At 31.3% G+C, this 19,161-nt stretch overlaps 2 protein-coding genes across 6 annotated transcripts in view; both read left to right on the plus strand.

Annotated features, from left to right (window-relative positions):
- The window catches only part of LOC136984566 (protein draper-like), a 53,240-nt gene that overhangs the window by 19,595 nt on the left and 14,484 nt on the right, over nt 1–19,161 (plus strand). For all 5 annotated transcript variants that reach the window (XM_067281632.1, XM_067281638.1, XM_067281615.1 and 2 more), the window contains exons 3-7: nt 10,567–10,667; nt 10,742–10,837; nt 10,916–11,016; nt 11,085–11,177; nt 11,249–11,350. In XM_067281632.1, the coding sequence (XP_067137733.1) occupies nt 10,567–10,667; nt 10,742–10,837; nt 10,916–11,016; nt 11,085–11,177; nt 11,249–11,350 (493 nt within the window). The remainder of the gene's footprint in view (nt 1–10,566; nt 10,668–10,741; nt 10,838–10,915; nt 11,017–11,084; nt 11,178–11,248; nt 11,351–19,161) is intronic.
- Nucleotides 18,186–18,998, plus strand: LOC136984596 (uncharacterized). The gene has a single exon (XM_067281656.1). The coding sequence runs from the start codon at nt 18,186–18,188 to the stop codon at nt 18,996–18,998; it is 813 nt and encodes a 270-aa protein (XP_067137757.1).

Consider the following 19,161-nt stretch of genomic DNA (forward strand, 5'->3'; position numbering starts at 1 on the left):
CATTTCAAAAAAAAAGTTAGTAAGAGGATTGTGACTGAATAGTTGATTCACTTTCTGCTTTTTTTTTTCAAATAGGCTCTTAGAATTGACATCTTGCTGGCATTGTCTTCTATTGCTGTAGCTTTTCTATTGAGCTGTCAACTTGTTTGGAGTTGCTTTGGGATGTATGGAGTTGAGCAGCAGGATTCGGATAGTTCAGAAACATCAATGGGATAGGGTACATCACCTGTGCAATTTTTTTTAAATTCCAGGTCGTCTGTTTGGGAATTAGGTGGTTGAGAAATATTCAGATGATGTGGTTTCTCAACATTCATATAAGGAGTGAGAAAAGACAATTCCTTTTAGTACTTTATTGGTTTTGTATTACTTGCACTTTAAATTGCACAGAACCAAAAGCAGTCATAGCCCTGCAATAGTTGTCACTTTTAACGATATCAGCAAACTGCTCTTATAAAAAAAAGATAAGCAATGCCATTTCATGCAACATTCTTGGAATGTATACATTATACTTTATTGAAGTTTCATATTCCTGAATTTTTTGATATAATCATATATTACATGTGTTAAATTTTGTGGGGAAATATTTCATCTTTATATATGCCAGAGCCAATTAAAGCTATGAGGATCAACTTAAAACAGATAATGAGATTTTCCAAATGTAGTTTGTAATACTGAAGGCAACAATGTCTTGATTGTAGCACCTGCAAATGATTGATTCCAGCTATTTTGTTATAAGAAAACTTAGCATAGTGTTACGTGCAGTAATGGATCATAGCAATAGACATTGGTGTGTTGGAAAAATTCAGGTGAAATTTTTGAAAATAATGTTAATTTAGGCAAGAGGGAAGAAAACTATAAGTGTTCTACCATCTGTCATGTGTCAATGTTGGAGACAAAGGCTTTTCACGTGTATTTGACAAGACCCCAGAAAGCAGGCTTGAGACAATGGAGAGAAGAAAGTATTTAATTATAGGCCAAGCCAGGCAAATAATGTTTCAGAAAATGCTTTTGGAATTCTTTTATGCAAATTTTGAATCTTTGAACTCAGATTAGCATTATCCTCCAAATATATATATATATATATTTTTTCTCAAAGTTAGTCTTCTAAACAGTTTTCTAAAGACTGATGTTTGTCGTCAGACCACAGGTGTTACGTAAACTTGCCTGGAGGGGGTCCTGAAAATTGCAAATTATTCTAATGTTCTACAACAACATATTACTTTAACCATTTTATTCAATACTAGAAAGTTTATTGCTTTATTGTTTTGTGAGAATAGTAAACATGGAATTGCTCATTGATGCTAAGGCCCTGTATAGTAAAAAGTATACAAATGGTGTTCTATGGTCTGAGAAAGATTTTGAACCACTGCATTAGTGTAACATTAAACTTTTTATTGACAATTTTTGATTATTATTTACTGTTTAACAAGTTCTCATTTAACATTCTCTCTCTCTCTCTCTGCTTGTTTACAACATCTCTATGAATATAAAATTAAAGACATTATTTTGCTATTAATTTATATAAGCATTTCAATTGAAATGTATTTCTGAATAGGAATATACAATTATCCATGTATTTATCTATGTTAATTTTCTTTTGTCTATATATAGGTAATGTCAAAAGTTTAGCAGAATAATTAATTGTTGCATTCTTCAATATTTTATTTGTATTTATTTTATATTATTGGGACTTTTAAAAAGTTTTCCAAAGCTTATTGACAGATATGACAAATATCAGTTTGTAGAAACCAATATTGGTCAAATCTGTCAGCTAGCCCAAAAATTAACTCTGGACCTATATTTTTCTGTACTTTTACACTTTGGGAAATTTCTTAAAGCATTAAATGGTAAAAATTTAGCATTATATTTTAGATTTTTAAAATAAAGTGTATACACTCTTTCAAAGAGAAGTATTTTAACAGTTTTTATAAGGTAATTTGTGTGTATATAATGTACTTTATAAAGTTTATTTTTTTTGATTTATAATGGTAATAGATTTAATCAAATGACATACACTATTAATATATTTTTTGATTTGTTGAGGAGTAACAGCAAATTCAGAAATAAACAAAGAATGAGTCAATTTTTACAATTTAGATCTGTAACCAGGGCTGGAGAAGCTGATGCTATATCCCTGAGGCCCAAGCTGGAATTTTAATTATGAAGGTTAAAAAATAAACTTAGGTAATTTCATGCACATAAAGAGAGAGAAACAGAAATGTGATAAACCAAGGGCATCACATCAAAATGTATAGAGGATTCACAAGGTCTTATCCCTAAGATCCATGATTATGTTCAACCAGTAGCATAACTAGATCGAACATAAAGGAGATTCTCAAGTTAAAATGTAATATAAATCGCTACGAATTTTAATACTTTCATATTCAATTATTATAAATATATAAACTATTAACTTGGTAGTTAATACCACTGTTAAAAAATGCTAGAAATAGGAAAAATAATTTATTAACTTTTTCATTATGAAGGGAGTCTGGTCTGGGTTTCTCCTTTTGTACTTTCTCCGGTGCTCTCTGTAGTTTTGACTGACTACTTTCCTAGATTTTCCAACATAAAAATAAAATTCAAAGATATAAGTGTAAATCTTTTAAATTATTGGGTGTACTATAGATTACTCCCTATGGAATTTCAGAACTTTGATTATATATTGAAACTCAGGGGACCGAGACGAGTTCAACGGTACCCTATTTTTGACCGGAGACGAAAAATAAAAAAGTTATCATACTTTTTCACTTACCATACTTTTTTAATGCACTCATGAAGACGGCACCATAGTTGCTAGTACTGCCATCTTGCGGTAAAGTCTGCAAACCATGACGTCGGACTACGGTCATCTCCCGGAGGGTTAAACACGCGATACGAGAGCGGAGAGAGCGACGCGACTTCCGATCATCGCGCGATCGCCATTTCGGTTATGGCAGCGAACATGGCGGCCCGACTGACCTCTCGTATGGGTGCCACCACACGCCGCCATGTGCTAACTAGTGATCGATTCATGGTAGTTCTTGAACGAAGTAAAAAAAGGGGGAAACATCTACTAAAGGCAATTTTAACGGCAAGCGACGGGACTCTCCGATCGCGATAGTGAGGCCGACTTAGCGGAGAGCGACGCGACTCCCTATCATCGCGCGATCGCCGAAAAAAGTATGATAACTTTTTTAGTTTTCGTCTCCGGTCCAAAAAGTAGGGTATCGTTGAACTCGTCTCGGTCCCGAGTTCAAATATATAATCAAAGTCCTGAAATTCCATAGGAGTAAGTAATCTATAGTACACCAAAATTATTTACTTCTGGATTTTCAAAAATAGAAGTTAGGTTAATATAGTTGTTGCTTATTTCTGGATTTAGATTTATGTATATTTGGAGTTCAGGTTTAGTTTCAATGTAATCTGAACTTTCAGAACTATCTTAAAATACTCAAATGATTTACGGTAGAACCCCGATTATCCAAGCTAATAAGGTCTGTCGCTACCCTTGGATAAATGAAAGCTTGGATAAAACAGATGGTCGCAGCCATTTTGACTTAAAAGGATACCACAGTGCGCTTCCTTTTGTGTGTCATTGTGATATTCAAGATGAAGACTTATAAGTTTTATTAAAGATATAGCAACACACTGACAATAGCCAGATAGAAAGTGTGCAGTTGAGACTAGGTGAGTGGCTCGGGTCCAGATTCTAACAGTCACCAGCTCTTCAATCTCTTGTGCAGTACAGTTGAGGTTCAAAGTACTATGCATTTATGTGCTTGGTACATTTACACAAAAGTTTTACGAATCATAGAAACTGTAGTATATTACACTTACCCTTTTTCTTGGATAAACTGGGACCTTAGTTACACTCAGAACTCAAATAATCAGGTTTTGCCATACTTTTTATTTATATTTTACAAATATTTATTATTTAAAAAAATGTTGTCTATTATTTAGTAAAGGAAAAAAATGAAATTTTGATGTTTGATGTTGAATATTTATAATTGAGGAACTTGACTTGAATTTTTAGCAGTATTTTAAAAACGGTTTCCAACAAAATAAATAGGTGGTTCGTATTGACGGGGATGACGTATTTGTAAATTTTTAAAAAAATATTTTCTTATAAAGTGAAAAAGTGCGAATGTATGATATTTTTCACTAGTACATACTGCACATTTTACAATTTTTCATTTTCAGTATGGTGCTGTCAAGCTTTTAAAAATTGTTTCAAGTCTGTTCTGACACAAGATGATAAATTTAAACCATGAGCACATCAAATTTACATTTGAAATATTTTCAAAAAATATAAAATATTATTTTTCAATTCAAAAAAACTTTTTTCATTCTAAAAATTTGTCTTAAAAACATTTTTTTTCCCCTATAATTGATTAATAAAAAAATTAGAGATTGATTATGAATAGAAAATATTTAATGTATACATATATATCAATAACAACTCGTAACCCAATTTAATTAATTAATGCCAAACGATTGGCTGAATTATATACTCTTATCACTAAAATATGTCATATAAAGCCTTAATAACTTGTTTTATGCAATTACAGTGGATATAAATTGTATAATTGCAATTAAAATAATCATGAAGATGAGTATGTGGAATATCCCACATGCTGCATACAAGCAAAGCATATACAATATACTTATTTAAAATTACTTCTATAAAGTTTAATCAAAAGTAGTTGGAAGTTTTTAAATTTAACTAAACTTTAAAAGTACTTTTGTCTGTTTATAAATTGTCTATGATTTATATTAAATAACTTTTGTAATGTTTGTCGTGGGTTTTGCTTGGAACGTGACAGCAATGGCTGATTAATGAAGGATAAAGTCCGACTTAGTCAAATCACCCATGAAAACATTTCAAGCCTGATACATATTCAGGTTCCCCAGAGTGGAAGACTGATGCCTTTGCTACCTTCATCCATCTGGCCATCTTAAATAAACCATACTAGAATGCATTAATAAAATAATACTTTTATTAAATAAGTCTTGAAAATTCTGTAATCTGATGTCTACAAGTGTATAGGAACTCTATTGGTAATTCAATGATTCAAAATGTAGAATTACCATAGTTGTCGAATTATTGATAGTTCCTATACACCTGAAGATACAGGATTATTTAACAACTCTCCAACTTCATCTGCTGTTAAAGGCAGGGCTATGGTGTATGTACATAAATGCTTTGACTCTGATTACAACTCCTCAGTTTATGTCCCTTTTCAACTCCAACTCCTTTATTTATATTTCAATATATAGGATATAAATAATAAATATACTAATTATATACTTTTTGTATTGATTCAATACATTCAACATGTAAGGCATTTCATCCCGTTAATGTGAATCATCAAACTACGTTTCGAAACCATAACCTGTTAAAGTTTGAAGTTGGTGTGTTTTTACTGACTGACTCCAACTCCACAGCTTTGGCTTCTGTTAGATTAATAGTTCTCAAAGGAATCTTCTACAGATTCCTTTGAGAACTATTTTTAAGGTATTTTTGGAGTGTTTTACTATAGAAGTAAAACACTCCAAAAATACCTTAAAAATTGCATTAATCACTTGAATTTCTAATGTTTTCGGCCATATTTAACCGAACTTCTTCAGGATAAACTTACGAAACTTATGGTCGCATATTGTAAGCAGTTAGTTAAATATGGCCAAAAACATTAGAAATTCAAGTGATTAATGCAATTTTTAAGGTATTTTTGGAGCGTTTTAGTATTAAGCATTCCAATTCTCAGTAGTTGAATCTTCTATAGTTTAATAAATAATCAACTCTAATTTAAAATTCATAATTAATTTCTTATTATTAATCTAACAATTAGCTTAAATTTGCTTCCTACTGTTGATTTTTTTTTCCACAAAATTGTATGAAATTTTTTAAAATTTAAGAATTATTAATGAAAAGGTAAGAGATGACGAGAAGAATGACAATTATAGTGCACAAGTTTTTGTACAATCTTGAATTTACATGACAGATTCAATATAATTTTCTTAAATAAAACACTTGTATGCGAGGAAATTATTACATTTTCTTTAAGGAAATTATTTCTGAATGTTAACAGATTTGATTATATCCTTTTTTCTTTAATAATAATAATAATATATGATAGAAATCACAAATTATAAATTTACATGTTTGCTAATTTTAAACATAATTATATTTCAGTCGCAAAAGCTGAGAATGAAATTTTATATTTTAATCAATGAATAAATCAAGAAGATAATTTCATTTTCTCCAATTGTTAAGAGAGATTTGATGACAATGTGTGAGTCTCCAAGGCAATAAACTGTCATTTTAAATAACAGCTGTAATTACTGCACTTGTTATGATTTACATTTCATACTTTTCTTTCCATTCATAATTTAGTCATGTGTAATTTAATGTATTTGTCTTTACATTTCTTAAGAACGGTTTGTTTAAATTTATTTATAAGCAATGTTTTCTGTCCAGTTTTACGATCAGATGCAAAAAGTTTGTGTATAATAATTTAAAAATTAGTACAGTATTAATTTTAGATAAATTGAGTATTTTAATGCTGTAGATTGATTTTAAATGTGAATTTTTTATGTACAAAGAATAAAACAAGAAATTAATAATGATATTACACCTGCTTCCAATAGACTCTTTACATTTGTAATTGAGTAAGATATGCTGTTTATTCTGATTAAACTTCATGCAAACGACTTTTATTAATTTCTTATTATAAGAAATTAATAATACATTATAAGAAATTAATAAACATTTAAAAGAAACTTTGCAGCTATTATAGCTGCAAGTTTCTTTTAAATGTTTATCATTTATATATATATATTTTTTCTTAAGTTTGGTTAAATTTCTATATCCTGGTCCAGTGCCAGATTTACCTTTCCCAAGCAACTTAAACTTTTCGGGGCCCCTTGCAACTAAAATAAAAAACAATAAAGTAAACAACCTGACAAGGTCCCTCTCCGAGCCAAGCCCCGAGCAGCTGCTTGTTTTTGCTTCCTGGTAAATCCACTGCTGTGCTGGTCTCTTTTAAAAATAATTTAAACACAACTGACGAATAATACAGTAAACACTTTTTGTTACTGTATTAAGAATTTTAATAGTAAATTCATCAGGAGCCTATTTTTATTGGTGTAATTCTTATTAAACCAGTCTTTTTTCCAAACAATTTTTGACTGTAAAGTTCATCATTAGAGATACAAACACAATTATACACAGTTCTTTATTGGTCTGAAAACATTTGAGAAAGTGAGGTATATTGATAGTTACTTCAGTAAAATAGGTTTCTTATGAATTTCTAAGAACTCGGACTATTTTCTTGATACTGTTAATTGTAAATTTAAAGCTACAGTAGTTTGATTATAGAAAAAATCTATGATGTAGCTAGAAAGATTTGCTAACATTAAACTTTTCTGCTGGTTTTAAAGATTTTTGTCTTTTTATTGTGCACCTGTGTCCAAAACTTAAGTATGGACGACATTTGTACAAGAATAGAGAGAACCGACCAATACGTTGCAAAACTTCGTGAAGACAAATTGTTGGAATTGAAATTACTCCTTCAAAAACAACAAAGTGTATTCACTAAATCTGTTGAAAACAATACAGCTGTTGTAAAAGTTAGTTATATATTATCACATTCAATCGCAAGCAGATCGAAACCATTTACCGAAGGGGAATTTATTAGTGAATGCTTAATTAAAGCGGCGAAAGTATTATGTCCAGCATAAAAAAAAAAATTTAAAAAGTAAGTTTAAGTCTAAATACTGTAGCTAGCAGAGTTGATGAAATAGCTGATAATTTGAGAAATCAGCGTAATTCAACAATATCAACATTTCAAGCCTACTCTATTGCAATTGATGAAAGTACAGATATTCGAAGTATTGCTCAGCTGGCTGTTTTTATTTGTGGATGCGATGTTAATTTAAAAATAAGTGAAGAACTTTTGGAAATCATTCCTATGCATAATACAACCACTGGAGCTGATATTTTTGATGCACTTATGGAAGTTTTGAAGAAGTATAAGTTACCATTGGAAAATTTGGTTTGTCTCGCAACTGATGGTGCACCTACCACGACCGGTATTACTAAAGGAGTTGTTGCAAGATTAAAAGAAACATGCAAACAGCGTGGTAATAATAATTTTGAACATTTTCATTGTATTATTCACCAGCAAGTACTGTGCTCCAAAGTTTTAAATATTGGACATGTTTTAAAAATAGTCATCAAAATTGTAAATTATATTCGAGCACGTGGACTTAATAATCGTCAATTTGCTTCATTTCTGGAAGATATTGAATGTGAATACCAATCTACCATATTATTCGGAAGTTTGTTGGCTTTCGAGTCATAAAGTGCTAAAACGATTCTTCACATTGCTGGAGGAAATCATAATTTTCTTGGAAACAAAAAATTACGAATGCGCTGAATTAAAAGATGGACAGTGGATAAAGGACCTGGCTTTCTCAGTTGATATTACGAGTCATCTTAATCAACTTAACTTTAAGCTTCGAGGCAAAAATTATGTTGTTACAACGCTATTTGATAATATTAACGCTTTCAAACAAAAATTATCACTTTGGCTAAAACAAATAGAAAAAGAAAACTTGTCTCACTTTGAAAGCTGTCAATATCTATTGCTTAAATCACCTAAATTAAAATTTACAGAATATGCTCACCAAATTAAATTGTTAGAAACTGAATTCGATCAAAGATTTTCTGATTTTAAAAGCTGTGAATTACAATTTTGTTTTTTTACTTTGTCTCTATCTATCAATATTGAAACTGATGAAAACTTACAAATGGAATTAATTCAAATCCAATGTGATAATTTGCTGAAGCAAAAATATATGGATGTTGGAATTCCAGATTTTTATACATATTTATCTGTAGATCGGTTTCCTAAAATGTTATTGTTTGTTACCCATACACTGGCTATGTTCGGAAGCACTTATTTATACTAGCAACTATTTTCTTTAATGAAAAATAACAAAAATTCAGAAAGGTCGAGGTTAACCGATCAACATTTATCATCAATTTTAAAAATTGCATCGGCTGAATATATTCAACCAAATTTTGATGACTCGCTTTGTGAAAAACGTTGTCAAATATCTTCTAAAAAGTAATATTAAACTGTGATTTTGTTTATTTCTTATTATAACTTTTATTTTTGTTTTTTATAAAAAATATAAAATATTTTATAGTTTAAGTTTAAAAAATAATATGAAATATAAAATGTCTATGTATGTATAATATACAATACATTGAGTCTAATAAATACATAATATAATCATTCTAAAAACCGTATTTTATTAATTTTTTGAACATTGAAAACATGCGGTCCCCGACTTATACAAAATGTGGCCCGCAATATCATATGAGTTTGACATGCCTGATCTAGAATGACTACAAACTGCCACTTGTTTACTGAACTGTACTTTTCATACAGTTTTCGGTAGTTGGTCTTTCGTTCTTGGATGTGATGAGACAGCAGCTTGTGAACTCGACCTTTATGGCATTTTTCCAGTTTCAAATTCTTGTGAATGATGGCATGAACTGTGGACTGGGCTATTCCAACACTCTGGGCAATACTTTGTTGAGTTTTTGGATTTGAACCACTAATTAGTCGTCGCACTTTTGCTATCACCTTCAGTGTGCAGCTTGGGCCATTCCTTTTTCTGGGCCAAATTGAAACACTTGACGATGGTCTTGGCTCTTGTGAATCATTTCTTTTGAGAACTGACTGTATCCCATATCGTGAAACGTTAAAACCATGTTTAATAATTTGAGTTTGCAAATATTTTGCTTCGGAAAGAATAGTTACATAACCTGCTCAAAAGTATGAAATTTTATGTGGCATATTTGCGATAGATAAACCTTACTTATCAAAAGTAAAATTCAGAATATACAGCAGCACGTGGGCCAGTTTCTTATATTCTACTTCCTACAACTGGAACTATGGGTAATATACAAATCGGCATTATGGTACACGATCAACCTTCTGTACATACATCTTTGCTAATGTTTTTGCTATTCAAAAAATCTAACAATTTACCTGATGAAGATCATTAAATATGACCGAAAACGTTAGTTTAATGAACATTTTTGCTACCGTACAAGGTTGTATGTATAAAGCCGCACCAACTGTCATATAATATCGAGTATATTCTTGCGATAATAATTTGAATTACTGATTATCACTGGAATATAGCCCATATTATACGGCAGTTGGTGTGGCTTTATAGTAATGAATCGGGTTTTGGAAGATGTTTATAAAGGTTGTATGTAGTTGATTGAGTATACAGAATACTTAATTATCATAAAATAAAATTTTTGTATCAAATTTTAACTCTTATACTGATCAAGTGCAGAACTCCAATATCCTCTGAGCTTTGATAAGCTTAGAGCACATGAATTAGCAGACATTGCTAGATTACTAACTGTTGTATTATTGTGACTAACAATTGTTTATATTTAAAACCATTTAATAAAACAATAAATATATGAGAAGTTCTAATTACAATAATATTTTTTAGACATTTTTACATCTGATACTAAAACATTTTCATTTGTAGATAAATGCAGTGATATCTGTGATATTTTTGCTGTCATTAGTAACAGTTAATGCCTTGACATCTCTTCCTGATGGGCCAAATGTGTGTAAGAAAGAAGAAAGGTATTTTATTTAATTACTTAATATGAAATACAGATTGTGCGTGTTTAAACATTTAGTGTTTTTGCACTATTTAGTTACGTCGTAACGAAGAGGGTTGCATATAGAAGACCTTACCAAGTGAGAACGTTTACGTGGTGTTTTAATATACCACCAAGATGTTCTAAATATAAGTATGCTTGTTTGAAGAATGTAATTTTAGAAAGAGTAAGTTAATATAGACTTTTTATTTTATTATAATCTCATTTCAGAATACAATATAGTGTTGCTTACAAAACAGAAGCCGAAGTTAAGAAGAGAATCGTTAACGAATGCTGTTCTGGCTACACGCAGGCTGAAACCAAATGCATTCGTAAGTGTTTTGTACATGTTAAAAATATTATTTTGATATCAAAATTTAATTTATATGACTATTTATAGCTATATGCAATCAGCCGTGTTTACACGGGTTGTGTGTGGCACCTAATAAATGTGAATGTAAAGAAGGATGGAGAGGAAGTTCGTGTGATTCTTGTAAGTTGTATAATCAAGTATCATAAAGCAGTTTTATTAATTTCTTTGATGTTCACTGTTGAATATTTCAGCTTGTGAATCTGGAAAATGGGGATTAAATTGTAATGCAGATTGCATATGTCAGAATAGTGGGGTGTGTGATCCTGTAACTGGTAACTGTACATGTTCAAGAGGTAAGTTTTGTATCATTTTTCTTATTTTTGAATTTACTATCAGTTGTAATAAGTTGATTTTCATACATTTACAACATATTGCACTTATAAAATTCTATCAAATTAATTGTTTTGTATTTATATGAGAGCAAACATTTTATTAATATGAATTTTATTGAGAAAAAGCTGAAATTTAATGTTCTAACTCATAATAATAATAATAAAATAAAATGTGAAAAGAAGTTAGGCTGTTTAAAAAATGTTATTAACACTCAAACTTCAAACACAAATCTACTTTGTTAGAATCAAAGAAGAAATAAACATTAGTTTCATTGTACTTTTTAACTTTTTCCATTCTATGGACACTAGGAAAGCCTTTTTAGCAAGCCCATTATGGTTCATCTGGGCCCACAATAGAGTGACTGGGTGGTTAGCGATAGGGCCCAACATCCCCAAAAAATTGCTGCGGTTTCAACCCATTCAGATTTGATTGCGGGTCTCCAGAACTGCAGGCTGCAAGATTTTAGGGCACCAGCCCACTCTAAAATTTCCCCACTCACCCACTTGCTCACCCTGAAATAATTCAATGATATAAGTCTATATTGACCATTATTGGATAGTTTCTGTAGATATGAATTATGCATTCTCACTAAATTCTTCTTCTTATATACCTACTTAAAAATCAATTGCTAAACTTTAAAAATTAGTTTGCCTGATGATAAAATATGCAGATAACATCCACCCTACTAGAACAATACTCCACCCCACCCATTATCAAATGTCTTTAGAATATGACTTTATGTAGAGGAAAGAGTAGTTACATTAGATTAACTATTGTAATATTTAAATCAAACACTGAGAAGTTTTATTTTCTATTATAGAAACTAATCTCTTTCCTCTACATAAAGTCATATTCTAAAGACATTTGATAATTAAACACTGTATGTAGTTATCATTTGCCATTCTTTGTCAGTTAATTTTCTTGTCACGCACATTAAATTTGATTATTTGTCATTAACTTGTTCAGTTTATTTTCATGTTTTTGTATTTAATTATATATTTACCCTTTTTTTTTGCTGATGCCTGGTGCTATTAAATGTAATAGGCTGTTGTACCAAAAAGCAACTGAAAGAACTGTACTGTAAGGTGGACATCTTGTTGGAAAGTGCTCTATACTCTAATTTTGTTTATTTAGACTTTGTTAAAGCATATTTTAATTCTTTAAAGTATTAGTAGATCGTTCCTAATACAATAGCTAACTTGCTCATCCAGTTTTAAATATTATATCTCGTATATAAACATGTAATAATTCCCATAACAGATTACTCTTAGGATCATTCAAAATTGTTCCCTACAAAATGTAAACAAACTATTTTTAGAAGGTGCTTTCAATGTATTGCCCAAGTTATCTAAACATTAATATTACTGAGTTTTATTAAATGAAATAATAATCTAAACACACAAGCAGTTTGAGATTATTCAGTAAATATGGCAAGTCCTCACGTAACACTGTCAATAGGTTCTTAGAAACTGCACCATTAATTGAAATGACATGTAACAAAACCAGTTTTATCATAGGCTTAATGATATAAACAAGATATAATTCAGTTAATATTATTCTACAGTGTGTCTGGAAAGTTACTGCTCAGTTAGAAATTTGTAATGACATTAAAGTTATGGGTTTCAAGTGAAATACCATACGTATAAGTTTTATGTCTCACATTTCCACTTTGCGATAAATGACATTACTGATGACTCGCAAATATTCTGGTTTTTGTACAGAGTTCTTTGCTGATTGCATAATCCCCCATGGAATTTGGCCTCCTAGATCTCTGGATTTCACTTCCTCAGATTTTGGGGGCCTCTGGGGAACATTTCTGGCATCTGCTCTAGGAGAAACAACAATGTCGTATGTTAATAAAACTTTACTTAAACCTCTTCCATTGCACAGTAGCTTCGACACCCTGTAATGACATTCTGTTTGCAACCTCCAGCATTTATTCTCCATTTTATAAAATCAGTTTACTGTTTATAAAGAAACTTCAACAATAATTGTAAATGATTACAAATGTACGGTACGCGTACCTTTCCTCAACAACATAATGGAAAATGACGTAAAGTGAGAACTGGTACGTTGCCAGTTATAGAAAGAAACCTTGCGTTCCAAATACTCAATTAATTGAATATTATAAAATACATATCACATCAACTCTACCTGCTTAATTTAAAAGTTGTTGTTAAATTTGAAATTGTCAGTGTATGATATTTAATGAGGTGAGAACTAATGAGATTATATACTTGATTAACAGTATAAAAAATAAATTGCCAACTGATGATTCTCTAGGGACTTCATTAAGTAAGCACAAAAGAAAATTTACAAAAGAAATGGCTTTGTAATGCAATTTGTTTTCCAAGCAAAAAAAAATTAACATTGTTTGACTAATTAGACTTCTGGTCGTTAGTTTCTTTGACTAATAATGTCAGCGATAATAGATTTAAAGGACGATATTTGTACAGGTGGAACTATTAAATTGCCGGTAGGCAATGTTTTATAGTAATTGGGAATGAGTTTTTGTGTCGATAATAGGTTTTCATGGGGGCGGAACTTAATTGGATTTAGATATTAAATGAAAAAAATGTATAGACTATGTTAAACTTTAAAAAAGTAAACTTCAAATATAGATAATGATATTTCTATTAATGCAGATTGTTGTGAATAGGATTAAATTTATTTTGAAAGCATTTTAAGTATATTAATTTTATTTATTATGATATGAATGATTTAAAAAATCATAAATTTTTCTTTATAAATCCTTTGATTTTATCATGAATAAATTAGTAAGGAACAAAAGGTTTCTAGGATCCCTGGATAAGCTGAGATCCTTTTCTCACCACCTGATCACTCCATTGTAGGTCTGTCTGAACACATAATGGGCTTGCTAAAAAGACCCTATTAGTCCCCATAGCGTAGAAAGAATTTAAAAATATAAATAAATATGTTAATAGAAACACATTAAGATAAGATAAAACGCTAAGAATAGAAAGTTCAAATGGAATATCATTATCATCATGGTGACAGTATACAGTACATGGTGTGTTGGTTAGTAAAGCAGCTTTAATACAGCTGGATAAGTAAGCCAATGACAGCCTATTTCATTTGAAAGGAACTCTATATCATTGGCTCATTTATCCAGCTGTATTAAAGCTACTTTACTGGCTAACACACCAAACTTTCTATTCTTAGTGTTGTATCTTATCTTAAAATGGCCCTTTGTTCAAAACTGTTAGTTATTCAGACATTAAAGCATATTTTGAATTTCATTAGTATATACGAAGCTCACACTTGTAACCTTTCTTGTTTTATTTAACAATACCTTGTGATTATATTTGAAGATGGGCCACTTACTCAAAAGCACTTGTATGTAATTTTGTTAGTAACACTCACACCATTAAAGAATGGAAGGTTCTATGCTTGACTCTCGCATCTTGCAGATCTTTATACAATCACAAATAGCATAAATTACATATTTTTTTACAAGGATAAATATATAAGATTATTTTTGTATAGAATCTTTTAGATTTATTATTATATTTTTGAAATAATAGAAGGAAGTCTTATAAAATGCAGCAGTGTTTCAATATTGATAAGATGCTTTGCTTCTAATTATATTCAATGTATATAAATATTCAATATCAAACTTACTGCACTTTAAAGTCAAATATTTATTGCCCAATTATCTGCCTGATTGGTGTTGGTAATTGCAATTTTAAAGCACTTTCAGGTTTCTGTAATAAATGACAGTTGAATGACTGTAAAGAATGGGTCATTCAACTGTTTATGCTCAACATTTACAAGACAGTCAAAAAATATACACTTGTCTTAACACAGTCTTTAACCATACTGTAAACTTCTTTCTATGTAACTCTGAATTAAAACTATATAAACACTAATACAGGGGTGTTTGTGCTCCGGGGAAACCCCGGAATTCCGGGGATTTTGAACTTCGATACCCGGAAATTCCGGGGATCGTCGTTCAAAAGGAAGTAGGAATAATAATGAATTATTTATTTTGATCTGGGTAATTTTGTTTGCTTTGAAAGCAGAAAACGCAAGGTCAGTGTGTGTGGTGAAAACTTTTCCTTTCTTTCTCCAAAGGCAGTGATAATGCGTGAAAAGGGGGAAAAAACTTCTTTTTTGTTCTTTCCTTATTGCGAGTTAAGCCGGATGCACACATGCGGCGCGGCAAGGAAAAGCGGCAGAATGACGTCACTTTTTCTCGCCGCGGAGGTCTATTTCGTGCCGCTTTTCTCATGCCGCGAAAGTTGGTCGAATTTTATCTTTCGCGGCGGCCGCCGTCAAGACGCGTTTCTATCAACCAATAACATTTCGTCTGGCAGTCACGTGAGAAAATACTATCACGTGGTGTTTTAATGGCGGAAAGTTCGACGCGGTTAACCGAGATAACTAACATCAGAATAAAGAGGAAAGAATAATAAATTTAACACAAATTCTACACAGATACAGTAATCATATATTATTTAATTCAAAGAACAAAACAACCGAATCTTACTCGAAATAGTATTCTTTATCGAGAGATCTTAATCGAAGAATAAGCCTATTTTGTACATCAGTTCTTTATCGATCCAACAAAATATCTCGGCAAGATTCTTGCCAATACGATATCTCTAATCCAAAATATTCATTCGAATCTTCGACGAAATCTTCTAGCTAAATAAAACAAACGGTACAAAACAAAATTTGTAAACACGTGGATAGCGGAGTGTCGATATCGTTCGCCATCTTGAATACTGAATGCATGCGCCGAAATGTAAACGGATTGCCGCTTGTGTGGTCGTGCATTCTCCTTTATGACTCATTCCCCCGGTTCTCGGACATTCTCTTCTGGATTCTTTTCGGCAAGTAGGCGCGGCAGAAAAAAAAGGGAGAGACTTCGTTCGACCAGATGTGCGATCACGTGACTCTGGGTTCAAAGGTCTTATCTCTCCTGGCGTGGCGCCAATAAGTAGAGAAGGGGGATTTTTCGCCGTATTAGCTATTTGTCATTGATCGCTTCGCAACTTTTTTTTCTCCGCTGTGTAAAATTTTCGTTTCATTTATTGATGCACGTGTAAATTTTTCGTTTCGTTTATTGAAATATTTTTTTATTTATGTACGCAAGAGAATTTCACTATGAAATTTCTCGATATAAATAGTGATATTATACAATTAGAAGAAGGTGTCCGGAATGCATTTAGGTGGAATTGGATTGAACGGAGAGATGGTAATGGGGATACCATCGGCACATGGTGCAAGAAAATAAATGTTGCTGGACAAGCATATTGTGTTTTTTGTAACTCACTGCTGAAGTATGGTGGGGAAGGATTCAAGGCTTTCACAAATCATTCTAAAACTGTGACGCACATAAAATATTCAAAGTGCATTAGACATTCAATGACTTTAAGTAATTATGCTAATTCAAAAAATACTGATGACTTACTGGAGACTGATGCTCGGCCATTGGATATAGTGACAAGAAAAGCACGCCAAGAGGTATTAATAACTTCGTTTATCGCCGAGAATTCTCTTTCTTTCAATGTAGCTCCCAATTTAATTGAACTCTGCAAACAGTTGAGCCGCGATCAGACGGCACTAAACTCGTTGGAAATGTCCAGGACTACTGCATGTTATAAGATGAAATATGGGCTCGCAAAAACTATTAAGGAAAATATCATTAAAAGTTTAAAGGAGACTCCATTTTCTCTAAATTTGGATGAAAGTACTTAGCAATGCTCAAGAAAGTATACTGGCAATATTGGTGCAGTTTTATGACAACAATCAAAATGAAGTTGTAGTTCATCATTTTGCATCTCTAAAGATGGAATCTTGCAATTCAGAAGCTGTTTTTAAAGCAGTTGTTAATACTATTGAAGATAATAATATTCCATGGGCAAACTTAATTAGTGTATTAATGGACTCATGTAACACCATGCGTGGAAAAAAAAGGGTGTTGAAACCAGACTACGATCAAACAAAGCACCCCACTTATTAGATATTGATGGTGACACATGTCACACAGCTAATAACTGTGCAAAAAAATTTGCTTCATGTTTTGATAGACACTTAGAAGATTTGTTTGATGACATCTATTTTGATATGAAAAGCTGCAGTAAAAGAGAAAATTTTTTCAAAATCTGTGAATCCCTTGCCATTAAAAAACTTAAGCCCTTGAAGAGACCAGACCATAGGTGGGTGTACATTTTATGTGTTTTAGAAAGAATCAAAGATCTGTGGGATGCTCTTATTGCATTTTATTTTCACTACTTGGATAAAACTGATAAAGGGGATTATTTTTCTTATGTTGAAACTGTATACAATAAAAGAAATATTTCTGCAGCTCAGAAAAAAATTGTTGAAGGGGTGTATTCTTGCTTGCATTCCCAACAACTCACAAAGGATGCTTTAGCTCGGAAAAAAAGAATACTAAATGGGTTATTTGTTATGCAAAACAAAACTTTATTGCATATGGCATTATATTCAGCAGTATTACCAGAGTTCAACACATATATTAAATTATTTGAAACAAAAAAACCAATGCTTCATTTAATACATTCCAGTATTTATAAATTGATGGCAAAATTTTTCTCTTTTTTTATGAAGCCAGAAAATATAGAGTGCACATCTTATAATGATTTATTAAAGGTTGATGTCACAAATCCAGAATTCCATCTACCTAGCAAAGTAATATTTACTGGTGCAGAAGCTTCCACTCTCCTGAAGAAATTATCAAAAAATCATCCAATAGCAAAAGAATTCCAAATTTCTCTGATGAAAGCTTATACTAATACAGCACAGCATATGAAACAGAAATTACCCCTTAAAAATTCATATCTAATTAGTTTTACAGCATTAGATCCAGAGCTAAGAGGTAAAACCAGTACAATATTAGCTTTTGAAAAATTATCATCTTTTATGTCCCATATTTTTAGTGATAATGAAAAGTCAAAAGTAGAAGCTGAAATAAGGTTATACCAGAGTGATATTGATATCACCAAAGAAATGCTCTACACATCTGATGAAAGTGGAAATCAAGTCAAGTGTACAATTGATAAATATTGGTCTAAAGTTTTTAATTTAAAAGATGATTTCACAAATGATTATAAGTATCCTACATTGGCTAAATTGGTCAAAGCCTGCCTTAGCTGCTTCCATGGCCCATTAGTGGAAAGTGCATTCAACTTAATGGATACACTTGTCACTGACTATAGAACCTCTCTTAAGATTGATTCCCTAGATGCAGTGCAGACTATTAAATATGATTTAATGGCTTCTAAAGAAACCTCATGTGAAAAATATGGCTCAAAAAATCCAATGACTGATCCAATTCACAAAGATCTCTTACTGAATATGAACAGAAGTTGGAAAACATATCAAGAGGACTTAAAAACATGTATTTCAGATGAGTCACCTATAAAAGTCTCTGAAAAACCTTCTACATTAGCAGAAAAGCAAACTGCTTCTACCTCTGCATGTGCAGTTCTCGAGGAAATTTCTTCAACTGTAAATGAGGAAAATAAAAGTCAACCTTCCTGCAATTATGAAGTTCACCACAAAAGAAAGACAAGCCCACAAACATCAGAAAATAAAAAAAAAGCAGCAGAAATTAGATAATTTTTTTTAAAGAATTAATTCAGGTAATTTAAAATATTTACATAAAATGTAGTAGTTTATGTTTGAAAATTTATGGTTATTAATTTTGCAAAAAAAGTAATTCATTGAACTTTTATAATTAGGTCATTCAATACTTCATAATTGTAATTTTTCATTTCTCCCC

The sequence above is a fragment of the Centruroides vittatus genome, unplaced genomic scaffold, assembly GCF_030686945.1.
Source record: "Centruroides vittatus isolate TY-2023 unplaced genomic scaffold, ASM3068694v2 contig_120, whole genome shotgun sequence".
NCBI lineage: Eukaryota > Metazoa > Arthropoda > Arachnida > Scorpiones > Buthidae > Centruroides > Centruroides vittatus.